General features: G+C 47.7%; 1 protein-coding gene across 1 annotated transcript in view; it reads left to right on the forward strand.

Annotated features, from left to right (window-relative positions):
• ZNF618 (zinc finger protein 618) overlaps positions 1–23460 on the forward strand; it is a gene marked incomplete at its 5' end in the record, with an annotated part of 27104 nt that extends 3644 nt beyond the window's left edge. Inside the window, 6 exons of the mRNA XM_010151645.1 lie at positions 1–46; positions 1124–1180; positions 8348–8392; positions 15283–15360; positions 20210–20311; positions 21429–23460. The exon at positions 1–46 is cut by the window's left edge and continues 35 nt beyond it. Coding sequence (XP_010149947.1) covers positions 1–46; positions 1124–1180; positions 8348–8392; positions 15283–15360; positions 20210–20311; positions 21429–22942 — 1842 coding nt within the window. The remainder of the gene's footprint in view (positions 47–1123; positions 1181–8347; positions 8393–15282; positions 15361–20209; positions 20312–21428) is intronic.
• Between the last annotated feature and the right edge of the window lie 1508 nt (positions 23461–24968).

Genomic DNA, 24968 nt, shown 5'->3' on the forward strand with positions numbered 1-24968 from the left:
CAAAACAACTTTGAAGAAACAAACAGCAATTCTCAGAACTCCAGCGGTAAGTGTGTTCACTCCCTCCTGCTGTTGCTTGCTATGCCCCTCTCCAGAGCAGGATTCAGCTGTGATCGGTGATTGTTCATATATTTGGGGTACCTTCTTTCAGCTTGCAAGCAGCTAGCCTTCCTGGGGTAGTGCCCTCTTCTCAGTCCTCCCCAGGTTTCAGGCACTCCAGCACCTGTAAAAAATGATGGTGTGGGGATCCTGCTCCTAAGGTCTGTGTACTTCGGTACAGGCTTTTCAGTGGGGAGCAAAGAGGTAGAAAAAGGGGAATATGGATTGTACTCGTTCTTCGTGCTTCGGTGAAGTTCTTGTGGAGCGAAGCCATTCGCAAGAAGCAAGAGAAGTGTGAGCACTGTGAGCAGGGCAGCTGTTTGGATATTACAGTGATGCTATTTACACATCGCTGTAACCAAAGTCCAGCTGTTTGTGCGTTTGCTACACGGAGGTCACAGCCTATCAGATATGTAGGTATTGGACCAGAATACATGTGCTAGAACGAATTCAAATTTACCCCACTTCTGGAGTTCCCTTTTAAGTCCAAGTGGTAGTAACTGGCCGAGACAATTTTGTTTAGGTACACAATTTGTAGAGTTTTCTTTGCAAGATTTTTATCCTGCCAGTGTATCCCACTGCCTTGAAGTGGGACACTGCTGTTCTCTTATGCTCCCTAACTGGAGCATAGCAGACAGACCAGATGGAACGTAATTTCAGCATCTTGATGCAGAGATAAATAACTTGCCAGAAGAAGAGTCTGGCCTCCCTCCATTCCCCATTCAAGAGCTCCAAAACATGTGGTGTTCACCATGCTGCTAGCTGGAATGGACAGGTAAAGGAAGGGATTTCTCCCTGAAGTGGGTTACACAGCATCTGTTGTGGGGGTTTATGTCTGCCTCTGAAGCAAGTAAGGGGCTTTCTGGAACCACGTTGAAGGGGAACAAAGTGGTGTTGGACAACCTACATGCGGTAGCAGAGCGGGTGATAGTGAATGGGAAAGAAGTTGCTTGTTACTAAAATACTGTGTGTTATGTTTGGGGGAACAATCCTGTACTAATCCAAGCATTCACCACAATTACAGCTGTTCATTCGGGGACAGAAAAACCTAAAGAAAAGAGGTGTAAGCAGAACCCATCAGGTGAGCTTGTCTCTGTGTTTCAGGCCCTCGTACTCGTCACTCCTGTTCCACTTGGGTAGCGGCAGTCAGGAGTCCTTAGGGGCTGGCCAAGTCTGTCTCAGTCAACCCAACTAGGCTGTTAGACATGACACCAAACAGTGTAGTTCACTGACTGCCGAGAGTTACTGACCTGACTTGCTGCTCTGAAATTGGCCACCTGCCTCTCATCAGGTCTGCTCCTCATGTCCTGTCTTCTGTGGGTAGAATGAGTGGGTTTTCTGAAGGGTTTCAAAGCCTTCAAGTGTATGTCTTTAAATGCCAATATACCATTTGGATTCCTGACTCCTCTGGGGCCCTTTGAAAGCAGCAGCCTTAGATTGTTCCGTTTTTATCCCTGTCAAGGCCTGTATAGCCTACAGAGGAATGACACAATTACCTTTCTTCATATCAAACAGCTTGTCCATAAAGCCAAGAAAGCTGCAGGAGGGGAAATGAACCTCTAGCATGGGAGGGGTCTAGGAACCACTGACAAGAAGCACACACAAGAAAAGAGTGGCTGTGTTGTATAGTCCAAGACTTTAGTTCTGTCTGAACTGCTGTTAAATACTGACCTATTGTTGCTGTGACACAACTCACAGATTCTCCCTGCCATCTCCTTGTACCAGCTCACATCACACTCATCCTTCTGAATCTGTTTATCTGGACTGCAGCATTTAAAGCACATGAGTAAAATCTCATCGTAAAAATCAAAACAAAGCCAGAAATTCTTATAAATTGAGTAGTGAGTTTCATATGATTTGCTCATCTTACTTCGTTGTAAGAAGTGTTTCTGTCTGCACCACATGTATGGTTAGTTTATTTCAGTGGCTTAGTCGAGGGCCTGGCAGGCTGCAGGTGAGTTGCAAGATGCACACCTAAACTTGTTTGAGTCAGGAAACCCAAGGAACTTGAGTGAGCTGCTCAGAGCTGGTTTGAGGGGAGTTGAGCTCTGGCTGCAAGCAGTTCTTTGCTGCGTTGGGCAGCTAAGACACTCCTCAAAGCCAGGCTGGTGCATGGGGTGGTATAAACTTCTTCCTTTTTCCCAGTTCCTTTATCTATCCCACATCCACTTTCCTTCCTCAGCCTGCTTTCCCCCCTGACTCCATCTTTGTGCAGCTTCTGATGTGTCCCGTATGCTCTTTTCCAGCTCCAAGCCATTTCTTTTATTTCTTGGTGTTCTCAGGAGTCAGTCTAAATGTTCTCATGGATGGCAGCCTGGGTGAGCATCACCTTGTCACACTGTGAATGGCACTGGTGATTAGAGGGGCCATGGGAAGCTCTGCAGGCAGCTGCATGCTCTGGTGAACAGGCAGAGCTCTCAGTAACTTTCTTTTTTGAAGACCTGACGTGTCCTTACTTCCCCATTTTCCTTCTTTCCGTGGCTGTGTCTGAGTAGGTGGGACAAACTGTGTGGCTCAGTGTTCACATGCGTGATGTGGACTCTTGGGAGTAATCCTGGCGTTGTTGGCGTGTCCTCTTGTGCTCCAGCCAGCAGATCTCACAGAGGCAGGGGAGCAGCTGGTGATAATGTGGTCGAGAATGACAGAAGGACAGTCACTTCTGTCCTCTCCACTCCCATCTGCTTGTCACCAAACTCCTGCTGCTGTAAAGAATAGTCCCCAGGTTTGGGAGGTAGGCGTAGGTCACAGCTGAACAGCCTGAGAGCTGTGTGGCTTGGCCTCGTTAAAGGTTTGATTCCCTGTACCAGGTGCTCTTTGTGGATGGGAGCTTTGTGTCACAGGCTCAGTTATAGTGTTATCAAACAGAGCAGAAGTATTTTTTTAGGCCACACAGCTGGATACATTAAAAAACCTCGCTGTGCCACAGACCACTTTGTGTCTGGAGTGAGGGGGAGGACAAGCAGAGCAGGAAGGCCAGCAACTAAACCCACCTAAAATAGACTTGGAAGCAATGCTGTAGGGAGTCCAGAGTGGGAATGAGATACGTAGAAGGGAAAATGTTGGATTTCAGATGTCTCTTCCCTGTGCATAGCCCCAGTCCTTGTCATAATGAGTGCAGGTACCTGGTGTCCTTGTATGAGTAACCTGGCATCTTGCTGCCGGTAAGCAGCAAGAGTTCCTGTTGTGCAGGGCAAACGCTACTTTGTGGCTCTGTTTGGGTCCATCTGCTAGCAGAAAGTCCTTTTCCCAGGAGGGAAGAATGGAGAAGGACTGTTCAGCTGCCGTCCGCCTCATGACTGGGAGATTGGCTTTCGTATTAACAGGAAAGAGTTTTCACAGCCCCTTAAACTTGCTTTTTGATGAAACCTGGAAGTTTCACAGTGTTTTAAAAATAGCACCCGCTAAAATGTGCAGATTGCTTCCTTGTGCTGCCCCTGGAGCGTGGGCAGCCCGCACAGAGGTCCCAAGTTGCATGAAGCTTGCGATTATTCACAGATGAACTAAGCAAGGTCCAGAGAACGACAGGACTTGATACTGAAAGATGGAGTTGGCTTGTTGTGATGCATAAATGGTTAATCACCTAAGATGCTGTAAAGCTGCTTTCAAGAACACACTCCTTGGTGATGGTCATTTTGCTGAGTCTTGACATGTGCAGAGGTTTTCTGTACTATTCAAAAAAATACTTGAAGGCCACTTTGTGAAATGTTCTTCTTGAAAAACTAGTGATTATCAACCTGAACCTGGGAAGGTAAAAAGCCCCAGAAAGGGGCCAATACATGTATTGCATTCAGTAACGGCGGCTTGCTGCCTTCCTCTTCCACCATGTGCATGTTGGGGTGAGCAGAGCAGCATGTCTGGGACTCTGCGGGCTTGGCCCTGCAGTGATGTCATGTGTGACCACGTTTTACTTCCCAAGCTTTTAGATCTTTCCATTGTCTCACTTTTTGTCTGACTTCGGAAAGTCTCAGGAGCAATGACCTTCTCTAACTTGCTGTTTACGGCATAATCCAGCCTCGATCTGTTGTTTTGGAGGCTGTGGATGACTCCTTAGTGAAGAAGAATGTGTGGTGGCACCAGCTGTAGGCCAGGAGGGATGAAGGAATCTGCAAGACTTCAAGAAGAAAAAAATGCTAAGCAAAAAGGAAAAAAAAGTTCTTTAGTTTAGGTACCTTAAAATACATCCATCAAAAGGAAAAAAACTATTTGAAATTTCCAGTATTTGTTGATGTCTAAACTTGTGGGATATTATGAAGGTGAAGGAGACAGCATTTAAAACTGTAGGGAATTGGGAAGTATTTTACACTTTCAAGGTTGATTTAAGTATGTCTCAATTTCATCTGCTGCATTAGGTAACTATTGCTGTCATAAGTTCCAGTGGAACAAATTTCAGCATTTACGGTTTTTAAAATGTCAGTGTGTTTCGTTCGTATTTACACAGGGAAGCTTTTCTTTCCAGCAGCATTTATTTCAGACTGGGTAGAGGGGCAAGGCAAATAACCACTTCTTTTGAGTCGATACATGCCAAGCTGAGGTAAGACTGAGACCAAAAAAAGTTCATTTTCTCCTTTCAATTTAGAAGTAAAAATTTTTGGAGAAGATAGAGAAGTGCCAGTTCTCAAAATTTAAAGGACATCGGAGCAAATTTTAAACATGTGCTTAGTGGGATCCTGATCTTACATGCTGTATTTTTTTTTTAGTGAATCAGTTCAAAGTCCAAAACATTGTTCAGTAGTGCACCTTATTTTCCTATGCATGCAGCACATTGATAGTTGTGTTCAGCTAGTGAAAATGTACATAAGCAGCATCCTACAATATATTATGGTTCCTAATTCCCATCCAGTTGTAGTTATCAGAATTAGTTCAAGCATAAGGATAATTAGAAATGCCTCATTCACCGCTTGCCACATAAAGCCAGTATTTTTAGCATGTGTTAAACAGGGCAGTCTCTTAAGCAGAAATAGGTAGTATGTCTGTCTTAGTGACTGAGCAGCGCTAACCGTTAGTTTTATGGAAAGCAGCAAAAAGGCAGAGTGCAAATCAGCATTAAAGTCGTGATACAGAACTCTTCGGAAGCTTTGGTGGTGACAGGAGCAGATGTGTTGTCAGCTTGTGCCCCCTACGCAACTTCTGTAGTAGTCGCAGGAGTTCAGCTCCTACTCGCCCTTACAACGCCGGGTCCTGGTGTGCACCTGAATGGAAGGCCAGACAAAGACACCCGGCAGTGGCTGCTGCCGAGCTCCCAGGACACAGCAAATGGCATCGATGTGTTGAGACTGTTGTCAGCATTACTGTGTGTTCACAAGACTGGGGTTGATGGATGATCTCACTGCAGAGTAGGGATGTTCCTCAAACTGCCAACTGGGCCAAAAAAGCTGGTTTGCACTGAAGGTGCAGGTGGTCGTGGTGTACATATGGGAGGAGCCAGCTGGGTGTGTTACAGACATTGGGATATTCCTCCTCCCAGCTAGGTGTGTTACAGACACTGGGATCCTCCTCCTTCTCTGTTGGCTGTACATCTGCTTCTGCTCTTTCTCTGTAGTCCAGTGAATATCCAAATCTGGTTGAACTTCTTCTGGGAACACATGACATTTAGGCTAGGAATTTGGTGAATGAGTGCAGATTTAATGCTTGGGGCATAATAATTCTCAACTGTTGGTTACAGTATGATGTGAGCACAGCCAGCCTCTGCACCTCTGGCTTCTGAGATGCATCCAACTGTCTTACAGGTTATGTCATCTGGGCTGAGGAACAAAGTACAAATCCCATTCAAGTGGTTCATCTTTTGGTAAATCTCCTTCTCATCTGTTGGTTGTTTTGTGAAGAGCAGAAGAGGTCCAAGCCTGCTAACGACCAAGTTTCAGGAGTGAGGAAAAAGGGGGGGGAGTTGTTACGTGAGCTCCCACGTTGTCATAACTAAGGTGTGCAGAGCACAGATAAAGCTGACCAAGAGGCAGCACTATTGCACATGCATAGAGCAGCATTTTCCAAGGCAGGTTAAAAATTACATGCCCAGATGAAGGTTTGCCACTGGAGTGCAGTTCTCACCATTAGAGAAGGGGTAACACAGGGACAGGCTTCAGTTAAGAAACTTGCTTTATTCTGTTGCATAAACATGAGTTGTTGCATCCACTGGGCATTTGTGTGGAATTGAGGTTTCCACTAATGAACTGTTTATTTCTGGTGCCACATTCATTTAAGTTGTTCCAGACTTGTCATGCTGAACAGTCAACTTGTAGACAGGAAGACGGATATCTGGGTTAAAGTAACCACTCAGCAGCAAGTCTCTGTGAGTGAAATCCTGCCAATTGCTCGAGCTCTGGGACACAAGGAAGGACATTGAGACAATACATCAAGACAAGAGTGTGAGTAGTCGGCAAAACTGTGAACAAACAGCTGGTGATAGGAGCTGTGGATTGCAGTCTTCAGGCACAGAGACTGTGTCATGCTTGAGCTGGACAGGATGTGGCCCTGAAAGGCCAATGTATGGGCAGAAAAAGATGAACTTCTGTTTCAGTTTTGCCTGGTGATTCTGTGGAGTGAAAGATGAGAAATCCCTAAAGCAAGCCAAATTATCATTAATCATTCAAACGATGTCATTTCAGTGGCTGTGAGTCAGTTTCAGTGGAGCTGACTCTGCTGGGGCAGGGACATTTCAGTGCAGGGATAACAAAAGGCCAATAAAACAAAGACCAGAAAAATCCCAACAGTCGTCTTTCACTTAAAATACTGTAGTAGCAATGTTCAGCAAGTGGCCTGAACTCCTATTGCAGACTGACAGTGTTTTTTTTAAGATACTGGGCATAACGAGGAGACTACGTTAGCACTTCTGGCTGGAAAGCAGCCAGAGAGTGTGTTGAGAATTCACTGCGGTGTATTAAGTGGCATATGCCACTGCTATGTGCCTCTTCCAGATCAAGTTGACTTCTGGGGGGACAGTAAAATGTCGGGTTTTGGTCCTCAAAAGCTTACTCGCCTCTGGGATGCTGAGAGAACCCTTGAAAGCGTGAAGCCATGGGAAGGGCCAGTGAGCTTCAATGTGTTCACTGACAAGTACAGTGCTTCCCAAAGCAAAAGCAAAATAGTGGAAGAGTGGTACCTAGAGGAGCCTGCCCTGTTCAGCTGCTCAGTAGGACCAGACTAGGAACCTGTCTCAGTGAAGATCCTCCTCTAGGTACAGACCCCATCAGCTACAACTAGAACTTGTAGTGCCACGCTGGCTAATAGAAATGTGTTAAGCGATCAGCAGTGTTCTGTATCCTGCTGGTGCCTTCCATGTATACCCTTTCCATAGCACTGTCTATTCATGTCTTTGCCAAGCATCATCCATGCCTTCATCTTCATTTCTTGCCAGCTGGCCCTGCCGGCTGAAGCCCTCGGCAATAGCTCAGGTCCTCATCTTGCTGAAATAGTGAGTACGAAGGCTCACTGTGCTTGCCCCGTGAGGTTAAGGAGGCAAGCTTTCCCTCCGAGTAAACCAGTCCAAGTCTGTCAGCCCTGAGAGCCTCATTCAGTGATGTGTCAGCTCATAACTTGGGACCATTCTGTAAATACACTGAATTGATGATTAATGCTAATGGTGTCTTCCCCTCTGCTGGGGTTGGACATTAAAGGGCCTCACCTGGAATCTGCACAGGGTCTGAGGGGCTGAGAATCACCGCTTCTGCTCCCCTGCACCGTGGGGTGGATGCAGATGGCCCCCGGTTGACCAAGGGCTTGTTGTTTCCATTCCTTTCAGCAGTAGAAGAATTTTACCTTAAAGAGATGCAATGCAGGGTGTACCTGACAGAAAATGTGTATTGTCAGCCTGTATAAATGTGCTCTGCTTAGGAACGCTCACCTTTGGTCTATCATCCAATGAGGCTAAAACACCCTGTTCTTTCTACGCAGCTTCAGTTTGAGGAAGCAGCATGATGAATTTGCATCTGGGGCCCCAAAAAACACATTTGTCTCTTGCCCCCTTAGCTTTTATTCTGCTGGCCCTCCCGACTTGACTGTTTCCATTACTGTAGCATGGAGTGTATGTTAAAATTCTGGACATTTCAAAACGGGAAGGAAAGGCGCAGATTCCCAGCCCTGATTCACAGCTGGACACGTCATAATTTGCAGTAAATGGAGACCCCCATCCTGCCACAGTTAAATCTGGAAGTGTGGAGGAAGGCTAAGGATCAGTCAGCAGATAGGCAGAGCTGTGTAGCATGCAGCAAGGTCTCTGCCAATCTCAATATTTAAATCTCTTTCTTTTTTGCAGAAACCGCAAGTCCCCTGATTTCAAATCCTTTCCCGCTTTTACAAAGTAAGTGTGATGGATGTCTGGTGTGCAAAGGCAGGGACTTCCACCCTGCAGCCGTGCTGGCCTGCCCTCTTAGCATTTTTCATGAATTACTGGGTTTTTTCTTATGGGTCCAGGTGTCAGAGAATAAAATGCCTCCCTTCTGTAGCTCTGGTTTCAGATTTAAATGCAGCAGAAATCCTTCAGGGTGTTTCTGTGCAGTGTGTGGCTCCTAGCCCCTTTGCACTCACAGCCTTCTGGGAGTTAAGTTTTGTGAAATACACCAATAATACATATTCTGAGAGACCACGGTTTGAATTCTGAAAATGAACCCATGTTTAAGTTACATTTACACGCAGGAAAACTTGTCTTCATGGCTCAGCTGACTGAACACCTTTGCAGAGACAATTCCCTCTGGCCTGAGAGCACGGATGAGAAATGGGAGCCCAGTACATGGTGGTGAGCAAGCTCAGGAGAAGGAGAGCAGGGCTGACATGGGCAGATGTGTGTGGTCTCTGCTTGAGATTCTGCCCCATGTCCTTGATTCTTGCAACAGGTGGATCATCTTCCTTTGCCTTACAGCGTGTTTCGGTACAGCTTGGCTTACGTCTGGGTTTTGGGGATGATACTGTCTGCGCCAGCCTCATAGTCCAGGACTGCTGTCCCTTAGCGTAGGACAGCCCTGAGTGCTGCACCCTGAGCATGGCTGCGGTGGCGGAGGATGCCTGTTCTTTCCCACTTATACATCTGAGAAGTGAGAGCTTTATTCAGAACATGAGAGTTCACATTGAACTTCGTGCCAAAAAATGTAACAGCCGTGATGCATTCAGGACTGCCCTTTATAAAGCATGTTTCATAGCACCTCTTTATGCAGCACCTCATTTATTAGCTGAGATGGGTGGAAGTGAAAAGTTCTGTTTTCAAGAAAGTTGCACTTACTATGGTGTGTGATGGCGTTTTTGTAGGAGACGGCTGCTGAGTCGCAGGTGTTGTCTCACTGGTTTCTGTCAAAGGTATGGGAAGATGCAGTTACACTGCTATTCAAGCTGAAGTCAGTGGAAACCTTGGGTGAAAATGCTGAGAAGTTTCCCTTACAGTTCTTCTGCATTTGTTTTTCATCAAAATGTGAACAGAAGTGTTGAAATGTGGGTCCTTTCTGTAGAGGAGAGAGCTGCCCGAGGGCCTGCTCCCTGCGCTGCCATCAGTTGTTGAGCTGGCTGCTGGGTTTCACTTGTGCACAGGCAGCTCAGGGTGGTTTCTGTTGAAGCTTTCTGTTAAAAGCTCTCAGCTCATGTTCACTCCTGGCCTCAAACCAGCCTCGGCTATTTTCCCTGGCTTAGATGTAGCAGTGAGTTAACATGGGAATTAGAGTGATTTATTTAACCTGAGCACCGATGCTGTTTTTTCTCTGTCTTGGCTTGTACAGCCCACTGCCTTGCTCTGAAGCCTTCACTGGGTATATATAAAGCACTAATAAAAGTCTCTAATAATAGCCCTGGGGAAAGTTGTTTTAAACTGTGCCACCAGCTGTGTTAGATCTGTGTGACTCAGGAGGCTGAAGAGGCTTCAGCAGCTGCTGGTGCTTTAGGCTTCAGTAGAGATGTTTTCAGGGAGTACCTGGGCAGCCTGTAAGGGTGACATGATGGCATGTCTTGTTCAGAGCAGAGCAAGACCTGGCTCACAGAGGAAGTCTGGTTTTTTGGGTGCTTCTGGGGAGAACGAGTGCTTTGTGCTCAGCAGCCAACACCCACTGCACCACACGCAGATGTCTCTCTGGGGAGGAAAGCTCTTTGGTGCTTGGTCGGAGTATGAAATGCCATGGCTTGGGGATGCTGCAATGCTTGAGTTTCAGACAGCTTGCAAGAGGCTGTTGGAAGTGCCCTGGGATAGGTGTTTGCCGTTCCAATGGCACTGCTTGCAGTGGATTTGTGCTCTCCACTGCACAACCCCTGTGTTGTGGGAAAAGTCGTGAATGAGAGTCAGACTCCACTGAGATCAGTTGGCTGCAGAGTAGCCCTTTTCTGCTGGCAGACAGGACACGTTCAGAGTGGTTTCCTCCTCCTTCCACATTTTCAAGTATTTTGCCTCAGAAGCGTCATCCAGAGTTAGGATCCTGGCGCAGCACAGTGCAGTCCTCAGGTTACCGGGGAGGGTAGCACTGCCACTTCCGAGCTGGCCGTCTCCCGGGCGCTGGGGACTGCATGGCAGGCAGCGGGAAGAGCAGGCAGCACAGTGACAGCTAGCACGGCTCAAGAGAAAAACCTGCTGGGTCTGTGCCACACATGGAATGGGACAGGCAGTGAGGAAGGAGGGGCCAGAGGAGGAAGATGGAGATGGAAGATGGTGGGGGAGCAGGGTAGGTGTGTTGTACCCTCTCCCCTTCTCCAGCGCTGTGTGGGCAGGCACCCACAACATTGGCTGCTTCATGCATAGACTTTTCACTGCCAAATTTAGGCTACAAGCTTGCAGAAAACTTCTAAATGCATAGCAGCAACATGGAGCTGAAGAGACAGAGGGGATCACGTGGCAGCCTGACCTCTTTGAGGGTCTAATTCATGATTTCTTAGCCTTTTGTGAAGATTCAGAGCCTGTTTCTCCCCTTCTGCAGCAAAGCCTCATGCGTGCAGCTCAGCTATGTGTGGGAAGAGGCAGAACATGGAGGATAGGAGGTGCCCAGAGCCTTACTCTGCAAGTCTCCCAGCCCAGCAGCATGTGTCAGGGGTCAGGCAGAGCCATTTCCCTGCTTCTGCACAGGCTCTCCTGTGCATTGTGGCCATACATGAACCCATGGGAGAGCTCAAGCTGTATCCCAAGACCTGCAGAAAGCGGCAGCATCTCTGACTGCTGCCACAGCTTCGCAACTCTGGTCGTGGCTGTGTGAAGAGCTTGCTTTCCTGAGGTGGGTAGGAGATTGCTGGTCTGGCATATCATCTTCTGAGCTGTTCAGTGACATGTGAGAATGCGGCGCTACAGGCTTAGGGTTGAGGGTTGCAAGATTTTAATGGCTGATTTGCTAACAGTTTTTGTAGGATGCAGTAGTGGCAGGCAGTAGTAGCGAGGCCAGAGTCTGCTGCGGGCGAACTGCAGGACCTTGTGCCTAGGTCACGGCTGGCCAACAAAGCAGGAGCAACCAAAGCTGGGGATTTTGGCCTGTGAAGGGAGAGTGCTGTGAAACCAGCCTTGGTGAGCTCTCTACCTGCCTCCTTCCACCTTCCGTGGCTGTGTAAGGTGAGCCTTGGGCCATTTTCACCCTCTCCTTCCATCACCCAGCTGCTTCAGGTTGAGCAGCAGTTACTAGGAGTGAGCTGTGGGAACAAGGGGAGGGAAGGAAGGGAAGGCTTGTCATGCGAACTGGTGAGTTTATCCTCTACTCCCATGAGATCCAAGTGTGCAGGAAGGTTGTGTGAGTGTGGCAGCCCTACATGCACACTAGGAAATGGTGGGATCTTGGGGTGATGTAGCCCATGTCCTGCACCAGCCTGGGACAGCTCAGGGCTCTGGCTGTGGCTGCAGGTGTGAACTGGTGCAGTTTTAGTAACCTTTCCGGTTAATCTACCTGTAAGTTGCAAGCCTCAAATCGAAGGGGGGGTGGATTTACTCACTGTGTCCCCCAGCCCAGATGAGCAGTTCTTTTCCAGAGGCAGCTTTTGCCCGATTTCACGTACAGATTGCCTTTCTTCTCGCCACCTTCCAGATCCTTCTCCCTGTTCTAGCACAGATACATCCCACCCTCCTTCCAGCTGGCCTGACGGTTCCCAGTTCTCTGCTCTGTGGAGCGTAAGGGATTGAGAAACTGAAATCTCCGAAGTAAGAGGGTTGAGAAAGCCCTGGGAAGTAAAGCGAGTTCATTCATTCCCACAGGGATTCTACACTTCCCCCCTCCCTCAAACACCCCTTCCCTCCTCCCCTGGAAAGACTTTGAATTGTTAATGAATTTAAATTTTATCCTTAGTTTTATGTTAACACATGTTTGTGGTGAACCGTAGACTTCTGGTATGCTTTGTCTGAAAAGTATTTAGAAAATGCAAAAACTAATGCAAAATTAGTTTTTGAAAGTAGACAGTGATTTTGTTTCCAGAGGTGGACATTTCTGTGGTAGAACAGAAGGGGAGGCTTTCAGAAATGGGATGGATAGCGCCAGGGTCTTTCTGAGAAGAATCACAAACGAGAGACCATGTGGAGGCTGAGTGCACTGAGTATGCGGTACATCAAAGTGGCAGAGGGAGGACCTTGGGGTGAAGAACCGTGGAGACCGTGGTGGTCACTGCATGATGGATGGAGATGGGTAGAACCCAGAAAAGACCAGTTGGGAGTGAAGGGGAGTCAGGCAAGACGAGAGCTAGAAGAAAGACAGCACGACTTTATGGTGTTAAAATAGCTGAGAATATAACAGGAGGAAGGTAAAGCAGCTCAGTGAGACAAAATAAGCTGAGAGGGACATGTGAGGATGTAGTGAAACAGGAGAGAAAAGTGAATGTGAGAAACATGCTGCTTGGCAAGTGCTGGATATATGTGAGTGATTTGTTTCCCAGTGAGGGGCCCTGTAACTGACCTTAGGGAAGAGTCATTCTTCTGGGGGCTGCTTGGAAACCTGCTCAGTTGTGGAGTTTGTGTATTTGTCTGGGAGCAGAGAAAAGCCCTTGAACTGCAGTGAAGGATGGATTGATCCACCACCACTTTCCCTGGCCAAGGTTACTACCGGCAGAGATGGCAGAAGGGAATGCATGTGCCTGCTTGTGTTTAAATGGCACACGGAGACCTGAAAGTGTCCCAGGGAGCCGCGGTGCGACATCTCTACATCTCAGACTTTCCGAAGCACCTGAGATGTACAGCACATTCCGCTCACCCAACTCTGTTGCAGGGGAAGGGGCCCCAGCAAGGCAGTGGGGCAAGCAACAGGGGTGGTGGCTTTGTAATCTGCCCTGCCTGCAGCACCAGAGCTCTTCTGACCCTGCCAGGAACCTGTCAGCAACATTTAGCAGGCTCTTTGAAGCGTGATTTCTTGCACTGGATTAATCAAAGGGGGAGTCAACCTGCCTAGTTTGAGACACCTCCATCCAAGCAGTCTAGGCTCCATGTGCAGCACATGGGTGCATCTGTAACACAGGTCATCTGACACTGAAATACGTATCAGGGGGATGGTTTGCACCCCTGTGGAGTCTTCTCCTCTCTGCTAATTAAAAAAGGAGTCTGAACAACTAGATTACATTGTACCTTCTGTGGCATTTTACCACAACAGTCTATTTCACTACTGATGATTTCAGTAGAAACAGCCAGTCCATGTTAATTCCCCCAATCCTGAAATTTCCTGCGTGCCACGCAGCTGCCAGTGTTCCCTTTTCTTTTTTTTTACAAGCACAGTTACTTAAGTACAGTATTTCCAAACTTCCTCATCACAGCAAAACTCACAGCATCACAAGAAAATGCAGTACATTGAGCACAGCTTCTCGAGACGGAGCTGGCTCCATCACTGCCGAGGGCTGTAGGTTCTGTAGGAAAGGCACAGCAGGATGTTTAACCTTATGGCACAGAAGTACAGCTTATACAACCCCCTCATGGTCTCTTATGTTTTCCCTCACAGCTTCCTGTAGCCATCTGATGAATTCTGGGTTTTGCTACTGAGATAGACATCTTACACATTATAGCCAAGTCAGGCTTGTGCTTTCCTGTACTTTGCCTCTTCCATCCTGGATGCTGGTACTTTTGCTTGTGTGCACTAGATGTCTTAGGTTCTATTGATGCAGAATATGTTTTTCCCTTTGACTCTAGATACAGGTTTCTGGTATATTGTAGCAGTAGTCTCTCTGTGTGTGCCAGGCATTTATGTGCTAAGTTGTTTATATACCAAATGCTTGCATTTGTCCATTCTGCTGTTACAGAACAAAATGCCACAGCATAAGTGGTGGCAGTGTGCTGGTGTATCTGGAGTTACAGAAGCAAATGGCAGTGTTCACGTATTTCAGCCACTGTACTTTGGTATTACATCTGTCAACTAATGCACCCAACTAACTGTTTAAACGAGCAATTGCAAACATTTGCTATTAGGTTAATTTGGTGGAAAAAATGCACTTTCAACACGCTTGTTAGGACATAACTATAAATGTATCTTTCAGCTTATGTTGGAGCTCTGCACCCAGCTCTTTCCTGACTCCAGCTCATCCATATTACTCTGGCAACATGGCTCTCCTGCTCTGCTCTCAGCCTTCTGGCACAGCTCTGATTTCTGTGCTTCTTCCCTCCACCTCTGCTTACGCCAGCAACTTGCTGCTGCCCAGCCCAGTGGCACTCACCATTCCTCAGACTCACTGCACTTGTTGACAGCCGCAAAAAACCCGAGCTGAGTTCCCCCATGGCACTTCTCCATGCCCCAGCTTCTGAGCAACAGGATTTTTCACAACCCAATGCTCCTTGTCTTACTCAGGAAAGGCAGCAGCGACTGGAATTTAACAGAACTGGATGTAAAATTAATTCACAGTGCTTTGCTTTCAGGCTTAAAAAGAACATAGATAGGCTTAAAACAGCCTGCAGCAGGCACGAGCCAGTAAACCCTGGTCAGTGGGTAGCCTCTCGAGTCTTTGTGCAGCTTAACCAAGCCCCCCCCCCAGAATACACACCGGCAGGTGCTTTGCTTTAGCGCACAAGCTGTCCCTCTGCCATCCCGGGCCTTCCTATGGCAGTAAATTGCAGCACATGGAACAGTGCCTGACACCAGCCCAGGAAGCAGTGCCGTGCCCTAGTACTTCCCAAATCACTGAGCCCTGCAAGTTCGGTGCCACTGACATGCCCACCTGGGCTGAGGTGACAAGGACCGGGCCCTAAGGCGCTGTCTCACTACTGTACAAGCTGAAGTATGCACGTGTGCTGCTTCCCTGCATACTCTGTATAATTCTTCTGAACTGATTTCTCCCAAACAGAGCCTTACACCTGTGGAGCTTGTGGAATCCAGTTCCAGTTTTATAACAATCTCCTGGAGCACATGCAGTCCCATGCAGGTAAGCTGGGCACTTCGACTCGCTTAAAGCGGAGAATTAAATTCTGCGCTGATGCCTGACGTTGACCCCGTTGTGTGTCAATAGAGCTTTCTGTGCTCACGGTTTCCAAAGCCCCAGTAATCTCACCTGCAGCAAAAAGATACTCAGGCTGGAGGACACAGCAGTGGCTGCAACAATGCAAGGCTCAGGGTACATCAGAAATACTACTGCTTTCCCTGCGGAGAGGAAACGTGCCGCGCTAGCACTGAGCATATCAAACTACTCATTCCCTTTCTCCAAAGGTGTCTAGGGAATGCTCGTGGCATAGGCATTAATGGGTCACAGCACATTAAATCTCTCCCCCTGCAAAAAGGATAGTTCTGAGTGAACCAGCCAAACCCAAGTGCTTGCAGGGCAGCAGAGCCTTTGCCCACACGAGTCCTTTTCTGGGCTTGTGTCTCCTGGAGTTCTGCAAAGGACTGAAATGTGTTCTCATAAGGAGAATTTGCCATTTCAGCAATTGTGTTGCTTTCCTTCTCAGCTATATACAAAAGAAAACTGAAGAGTAGTTGCACTCCTTTGTTTCTAAGACACCTTTTTTGTTTCCTATCTCAATACATAAGAGGCGATTTTAAAATTTCAAAGCTGAAACTGTTTCGAAGACAGCATTCAGGATGTTCTAAAAGGCAGAAACAGGGTTTTTTATACACTGGCAGATTTTTTTCCTTTTTTTTCCCTCTTGATTAAAAATTCAGGTGAAATAACACAGGTGTGCAGATTAATTCATCTCTGACAGACAGCTGCTCTGTTGAGATACACGTTCAGTGCTCGCATTTCTCCTCACTTCACAGGTAAGCCCTGAGTGGAGGGGCTTGAGGAAAATCATATTTTCCATTCTGTAACAGTCATTCAAATCAAAGCTCTTGTTCTGTGTTTTAGTTTCAGTCCTAATTTTCGTGAGTGTCCCTTGAGTTCTTCATCCATGCGGTTCCTCTGTTCCGGTTCAGTTCTCACTGGCCGATCTTGGAGAAGGCTGTGTGTGTTGTTCAGCAGCTACTTTATTTTCATCTTTGTGATGTTACAAATAGACATTTAGGGTGATTGGTTATAATATGTTACGAGGTTTGTGGATGTTACTTCCTGTTAGTCATAAGCTGGGTATTGATGTACCCAGGAGCGGTGAAGCTCCGCGCAGGGCAGTGGCTGTCGTCATTGTGTGGTGTCAGGGTCAGCTCTTGCTGTTTGTCGCTGGCAGTTTCTGCTTGCCTCCAAGCTATGTCCTGACCCTCCTGTTTCTTGTTCTCCTCTCCAGTACTGAAATGCAGCATTTTGAGTGACAGCTCTTGGTGACACTGAGTAGGAGACCTGCAGAGGAGGGACTAAGGCTGAGGTGTTGAAGGGGAGAATGGCAGTTCACTGGCAAGGTGTGAGCTGTTGAAAATGATAAAGCTAGTGCTGTCTGCAGCATCTTCCTTCTCTCTTTACAAATAACCCATGACTTCTAGGCTTGTTCACCTGGATTACTTTGGGCACAGAACAGGGCTGGAGGGAGCAGGTGTCAGTGATCCGACTCATGTAATGTCAGCAGAAATCCCCTCTCTCCAACTCAGGATTACTCCTGTTAAACTCTGTGCTTTCTCATCTCTCCCTGCCCTGTAAGTCACTCTTCTGCTGGGCTGCTTCCCCCCAAGTGTCTCACAGGTACAGTGACAGCAAGCTTCCGTAAGTGCTTTCTGAGGCGTTACCGTGGCTGCCCCTGTGAAAGCAGCCATCCCCTGCTCTGGCATCTCTGTGCCTGGCGCTTGCCAGTCCTGTGCTCGTGCCTCTCTGCGGCGGGAACAGCAGCCTTTCCTGTGCAGCTGGGGGCGAGCGGCATGGGATGAGGCAAGCCAAAATGAGATGTGAAAGGTACAGACAGCTTCGGTGGGTGTCCGGTTCTGGATATTGTACTGGAGCATAGCAGCAGTGGAGGTTACACCGGACTTGTGGTTACTCTGCTCACAGTTTGTTGCGTGTCAGAGTTTGGGGATTTCCATGTCCAACAAACTGCATCAGCACAACATCTCTGAAGTGTGGGGGTGCAGAGACCTTGCAGTCGTCAGCAGAACTGGTGGCATAGAATCCACATGCTGGTGACACTGGCACAGTAGGCGTTTATACCAGTCCATATGCCTGGCTCAAGGAATGTTTCATTGTGGGGATGCAGAGATATATGAAGCTCGTGTGGGTCAAATACTCCCTCAGCTAATGTGTTCGGGAGTCCACTTCGTCTTACTGTGTCTGATGCGAAGGACTCATCTCTTCCAACTAAATGTGACGGAGGCAGGGATGTACTGCTGGCCTCAAGGAGCAAAGGCAGGCACATGCTTGCTCTTGAGTCATTCGGAGGGCTGAGCCTGGGGGCTAGGAGGTAATAAGGGGAGATTATAGCTCCATAAAGCAGCTACACAATAAGAAGAAGCAATTAGAATGTAAATTGGAGGCTGAAAGGCAGAAATAGAACAGCAGAACACCAGGCAAAGGAATTTGTTCTGTAATTACACTGTACAATATACAGCTTTGACTCCCTTTAGAGTACTTTGTTCAGGTCGAGTGCTACCATATAATGTCTTTCCTACCATCTAGAGCTAAAAAAATAAAAGGACGACTAGGCTGAACCTGGATTAAAGGATTGGAGGCATGAAGAGAAATTAAAGAACCATGATCTGTGTAGTTCACAGACTGCATGATAAGGAATATGAGGCTGAAATGCACAAATCTCATTAATGCCATATTGAATGCCAGAGGATATTTGTACATAATAAATCCCCTGTTATTATGAAACAGATAAAAAGAGTTGGGGGGATGAAATATAGAGGGTTTCGCCCTCCACCCGCCCCTCACCAAGACAAAGGCCTGAACCATGAACAAAGTTAGTAGGCAATATCCAGCCTTTTCCCTTGCCTACCTACAGATGTTTGGAGGTGAGGACACTGGTGGTATTAGCTCAAGAGCATTTGGGCTAGGCAAGTGCTGGGGAAAAAGTGATGTGTCATATAGGATCGCTGGCATCCACTGGAGCACCTCCCGCTCCTCATGTCTATTCCACACCTGCAAAGACCAACCTCTCTGGCAGTCCTGAGCATGGCAGTGCTCCCCAGGTACCAACCACAACCAGGGAATTCCCTGGGCACATACGGTCCTCGAGGCAGCCCCAGAGTGTACCCTGGTTCTGTCATACCCTGGTTTGCTCCTGAGTGTTGATCCAGTCTGTGGCCAACACAGTGTCCAGACCTAACAGTAACTGTGCAGTCTGTGGCTGTTCACCAGCGAGGTTTCTGAATGCCCAGGCAGTTAACATGCAGAGCTGCTCCAATTTGAGAGGATTTGCTCTTAAGGAAGAGGACACTGGACTTTGATCACACCATTGCTTGTCTCTAGATCCTTGCTGATCTCCCCTCTCCCAAGTCATGGCCACACACAAAGGAGAGCAACTTTACCCTCTCCTGTTCGTACTTATGGGCAGCCCACTGCTCTGCCCAGTACCAGATCACCATGGACTGCAGAGCAGTCCTGTGTGTGCTTTAATAAGGCATTCGTCTGATTTGTGCTCTGCTGTCTGGAGCACTGGGGCAGGATTCACTTCACTGCGTGCTGGTGTGCCTCGGCTGTAGACGTTGCCACTTGAGCTGGTCCGTTTGGACTCCCTTCATGATCAGTGGAGAAGCAGTCATTGACTCCAGGTGACTGCAGAGTGTGGTGGATCTTACACTGCAAGAGGCATCTGGTTCTGCCTGGGTGAATGAATCACACTTCAGCCTGTTTTCCACTACCCAGTGTAAAAGGAGGCCCAAAGGGCCAATTTGAGAGAGGCATGTCTAATAGATGTCCAAAATGGGGTGAGATGAGTCCAGCTGGGATGAGCAAAGTACCTGTTTTGTCTTCCTTGTTTGTCCATCCTTCTGTTCAGCCTCATCACCAGTCTCTCCATCATTCTCCTTCCTCTTCCCCCTCTCTTCACTGTGCCCTTCACATTGTTGCTTCACAGTCTGTTTCAGGGCACAATTTCATAGTGAAGCATACCAAGAACTAGAAAATTGCCTCTAGAGGGTGGGGAGAAGTTCTTGGGACACAGGAAGAAAAAAATAATACACAATTTACTGGTCTTGACTGAATTTCCTTCAGATTGGCAGCCGAAGTGTTTTCCCTGGTTACATGTGTAGAAATGGGAGCATGGACATAAAAACTCCTGGGGCAGTTGATATCTTGGAGCCAGAGGGAGTAATGATCCAGGGGGAATGGACTCCAGAAACTTGGGTTTTTTCCTTTTTGTTTCCAGTCTGAGGCAGCAGTGAGCAGCCCAAGAGGAGATAGTCCCTCTCCACGGTGGGAGGAGGCCGTAGATGAAGGTTGTAATAAGATCCTCAGGTACAGAGGAGTTGAGCGTAGCCGAAAACTGGAGCGCTTGATGGTAATGAACAGGGAAGCCACCTGTGGTGCAGAAAGAGGCAAAAGAAGGATAAATGTTTGTTACACCTGCTTTCATTTCAAAAGCAAACAAATTGCACAAGTCCCGACTTGTTTCTCCTGGTGTGCAGCTTCAGCTGATCGGGAGACATTTCTCAAGGTGTGCTGATCGCATCAGTGTCACTGACACACAGAAAAAGCCAGTGTCATTTCAGCCACGTTTTGGGAGGTGATAGGTTGCAAGTGCAACAACAATTTTCAAGATTTCTGACAGCATTGTGTCATCTCACTGAAAACTGCCTAAAAGTTACAGATAATGGAGTGCATTTGTCACCTTAGTTAGGGGAACCATAAGTAAATGCTAAGCAGATGGGTTCTGTTTTCCCTTCTCTGTGCTTTAACCACCCTGTCTCTTGCCCCACAGCTGACAACGAGAACAGTATTGCCTCTAGCCAGCCCAGATCACCTCTAGCTGTTGTTGAAGAAAAGTGGAAACCACAGCTCCAAAGAAATAACGCCAACAATAGTACGTAGCAGTGTTTGTTCTTCTGACCGGGGCTTACCTGTCTGCTTTGAACTGGACTGTCAGAGAGGGTGAGAGGGTGCAGCAGCGGTGGGCATTGCACAAGGCCCTTGTCCTCACCTGACTGCACTGGATTTCATCTGTAATTCATGCACAATCCTGCAGAGCAGGGCGCCATTTCCATTACAGGAACATTCGTATGCAAAAAGTACTGGAGCCCTGGGGAGGTGGTAGGAAAGGTTTTGTAAGGAAGATGAATCTGGGAACTCCTGGGAAAAGTTAATTTTTGATCCAAGGTCCAATTTCCTGGCCTGGTGTTACAAAATCAATCCAGTCATCATGATGTAACATAGGCATAATGTGTCACTCCCTGTGCTGAGAAGCAGACAGTGTCTGACTTTATCCCCAGCTCCTCCTGTGAGCTTGTGCCTCACCATGGGAAGAGGTAAAATACAGCCCCGTGGGAAATCAGTTCCGAAGAAGTTGAACTGAGCAGCTTGGGGGAAGGGTGATACAAAACCATGGTGCTTTTGTGTTCTGGTATGGCCAAAAATGACATTCTTGTTGCCCTAATTCAGACACAAAAAGTGAGGTTGCTGGAGTTCAGAGGAAGAAATGGAAACCAGGGCTTCAGCACTGTTTGAGATGATGGAGGAGGCAACTCCTCTTAAAATAACTGTCACAAAGGAAAGGCTCAAAAAAATGGAAAGATGTCCAGGTTTCCAGCTGGGCTAAGCTGTGACCACCAGCCTGTAGATGTGGATGTGGAATGGCACACATGATTATAACTTAGCTAGGCAGTTCCTCAGCGAACACCAGAGATGCCATTGGTTAAGGCACTGGACTGTGGGTGCCCTGTCTCAGTCCCCACACCAGGGAAGGCATGCAGATAAGCTCCTTGCTGCTCTAAGCAAGAGCAAGGCCTGAGCCTGGAGGTTCCTCGGTCCAGAAACCCTTGAGGGATTTCCAGTCCAGGGTTGGAGATGTCTCTGCCATCATCTGGGCATGTTCCACCTCTTTGGGTCTCTCTCAGAATTGTTTTGTGACTTCCTTCCCTCTCCCCTTGCAGAAGAGCAATTCTCATCTGGTGCTTTCTCTTCCTCCTTCTATTTCACTGCAGCATCCGCGAGCGGTTCGGTAGGGAACAGCGCAATCCCAGAGAAGGAGCGGCAGAACATTGCCGAGAGGCTCCTGAGGGTGATGTGCACTGACCTTGGGGCTCTGAGCGTGGTGAGCGGGAAGGAATTCATCAAGCTAGCACAGACACTGGTGGATAGTGGAGCTCGCTATGGTGCCTTCTCTGTCACTGAGATCCTTGGCAATTTCAACACGCTGGCTCTGAAGCATTTGCCTCGGATGTACAACCAGGTGAAGGTGAAAGTCACCTGCGCGCTGGGCAGCAACGCATGCCTCGGCATCGGTGTCACTTGCCACTCACAGAGCATCGGCCCCGATTCTTGCTACATCCTGACAGCTTATCAGGTGGAAGGCAACCACATCAAGAGTTACGTCCTGGGAATTAAGGGTGTAGACATTCGAGACAATGGTGATTTTATCCACCACTGGGTACAGAACGTGCTCTCGGAGTTTGTGATGTCGGAGATCAGGACGGTGTACGTCACGGACTGCAAAGTCAATTCCTCTGCGTTCTCCAAGGCAGGCATGTGCTTGCGTTGTTCGGCCTGTGCCTTGAACTCAGTGGTGCAGAGTGTGCTGAACAAGCGAACACTACAGGCTCGCAACATGCACGAAGTGATCGAGCTCCTGAATGTCTGTGAAGATCTGGCAGGATCCACGGGCCTCTCGAAGGAGACCTTTGGCTCCCTGGAAGAGACCTCTCCACCACCCTGCTGGAACTCGGTCACCGACTCCCTCCTGCTCGTCCACGAGCGCTATGAGCAGATCTGCGAGTTCTACAGCAGGGCCAAGAAGATGAACCTCATCCAGAACCTGAACAAACACCTGCTCAGCAACCTGGCAGCCATTTTGGCGCCGGTGAAACAGGCAGTGATTGAGTTGAGCAACGAGAGCCGGCCCACCTTGCAGCTGGTACTGCCCACCTACGTCAAACTGGAGAAACTGTTCACTTCCAAAGCTAACGATGCTGGCGTAGTCAGCAAACTCTGCCACCTCTTCTTGGAGGCGCTGAAGGAGAACTTCAAAGTTCATTCAGCGCACAAGGTAGCCATGATCTTAGACCCTCAGCAGAAGCTGCGGCCTGTCCCACCATACCAGCACGAAGAGATCATTGGCAAGGTCTGTGAGTTGATCAATGAGGTGAAAGAGTCCTGGGCAGAAGAAACAGAATTTGAACCTTCAACCAAGAAGCCTCGGGCAGGAGGGGAAGCCACAGCAGCTCAGGAAGAAGATTGGTTCGGGAAAAATGAAGTCTATGATTATTTGCAAGAACCTCTCTTCCAGGCCACCCCTGACCTGTTTCAGTACTGGTCGTGTGTTACCCAAAAGCATACAAAACTAGCCAAGCTAGCCTTTTGGCTCTTAGCAGTGCCTGCTGTTGGTGCCAGAAGTGAGTGTGTAAATATGTGTGAGCAGGCTCTCTTAATCAAAAGGAGACGGCTACTCAGTCCAGAAGACATGAACAAACTCATGTTTTTGAAGTCCAACATGCTTTAAGACTGTCTTTTAATTAAAACAAAACTTTAAAACACTGTTCCAAACAAAGAAAAAGAATTTTAAGTTCTAAACACTGTGGACCTCATTATGAATGCCCCTGGAAACCAAGTGCTTTTTTATATATATATAAAAATATAAATATATATAAAATTAAGTTTGAAAGGAAAGCTGAGCACGTGAGAGAGACAGCCCTCTGCCAGGAACGTGCTCCTTTCCATAGATAGTGTGTGGACTTGACAGACTTTCTAATGTTTTCAAGTGGGCAGACCAATGGGAGGCTGATGTTCTAAAGTCTTCAGGCAGCTGAGATCTAAAGTGACTTGAAGTTTCTTTTGTTTCTCCTCCACCCCACCTTTCCTCTTGTCCCCTGGGCCATCTTGCCATGGATAATCAGACTACATTGAACAGACCAGTTCTGCACTGGATGGACTTTGCTCCTTTGAATAACTGTACACCTTGAGGGCATTTGTCTGCAGCCTTCTTGACATCAGGGCAGCTGTGTTTTATGAACACCTGGATCTTTAGAAATCAGGAAGGGAGACTTTAAGGGGTTTTTAAGTTTATTTTTAACTTTTTTCATATACGGTTTTTTGAAAAAACGAAAGTTACTCTTCTATGCCCACTCCCAGTTTTGAGTTTCACATGCTAGCTAGTGATTATAAGCTTGACTTAAAACTAAGAGAAGTGGTTCATGGCAGAAAATACCAATTGTTACTTTCTTGGATTTTTTTTTAACAGCTTAGCTTCTTTTCTGAACTCCCAGTGTTAATTCGCTTCTCTCTGAATTTTCTGCATCGGGCGTTCTCACACTTTTTCTAGAGTAGCCCATGTGCGATTAAATAATATCCTCATGGGAACCACAGCGATTGCTCTTGTGGGAAGGCTAGAAACCAGGAAAAGCAAGCAAGTGGTGGCAACACAGAGTCTGTGGGCCACCTGTAAGCTTGCAGGGGTCTGCCAGCTGCCAATGAGAACCCTTGTAACCTAAACAATTTGTAAACCTTCTCAGTACACACACTCAAAATAACCTTCACAAGGCCAAGGACAAACCAAGGTGTATGATTTTTCAGGGGAACAAAGATCATCAGATTTGTGAAACTGGGGTTTGAAGGAAGCTTAGAGACGTGCATGGGCTCAGAGATCCTTCTGAATGTAAGTGCTCCTGATTGAGTGCAAAGAATATCTTCCCATTTTATTTTGAATGGTTTCGTCTCGTAGCACGAATGTCTTTTTAATACCTACAGTGCATTACACTACTTGTTATGTTGCTGAAGTGTTCTGGCTAGGAAGGCCACGAGCCCTTAAACGTTCACACTTTCTGGCTCACCCCAAATGCAATTAGAGATCATCAGAACACACAACCGTCTCAGTCACTCTGCTGTCCACCAAGGCTCTGCTGCGTCCAGTGGGCACAGCTTGTGGGCTGCTGGACAGGATCTCTGCAGGCTGTCAGGTCTGGGGCCTCTTGGACAATTCCCAACTTCTGGTGCCAAACTCTTCATTTTACATCACTGGGGCTTGTATCCCGGAGGCAAATGGAAGCAACTTATTTCTGAAGTAGTCCCTCCTGCTTCCAGTAGCGTGCTCTGGAGCCGTGGTCACAGTGGCAGCAGAGCAGCACCAGAGGTTTGGGAGGATGGACTCGCTGTGCTCCAAGCAGGCAGGCTGAGGGCTGAAGCCCTTCCACAGCACAGAAGTATTTTCTGGTTGCTGACAGTGCAGTGGTGAGACTGGGGGCCCTCTTTGAAGTGCTGCTGTTGAAGAGATGTTAAACCAAGCTCCCACCTGCCCTTCTCTGGTTGTAATAGAAGTTGCAAGTCCCAAGACATGAGAAATGGTAAACCCAGTCTCTCAGGCTTTGTTTTGCAGATGCCTTGAACCTGACAGGCACTGACTAACAGCTTCACTGCCGTGGGGCTCAGGGGAACACTTTGCATGCTAGAACCCTCCCCTAGGTCAAGGTCACTGAGGATAGGTCTTTGCACCCAGCTGCCTTGCCCTTTTCAGCCTGGAAACAGGACCTACT

Source organism: Eurypyga helias, unplaced genomic scaffold (assembly GCF_000690775.1).
Source record: "Eurypyga helias isolate BGI_N326 unplaced genomic scaffold, ASM69077v1 scaffold44445, whole genome shotgun sequence".
In the NCBI taxonomy this organism is placed as follows: Eukaryota; Metazoa; Chordata; class Aves; order Eurypygiformes; family Eurypygidae; genus Eurypyga; species Eurypyga helias.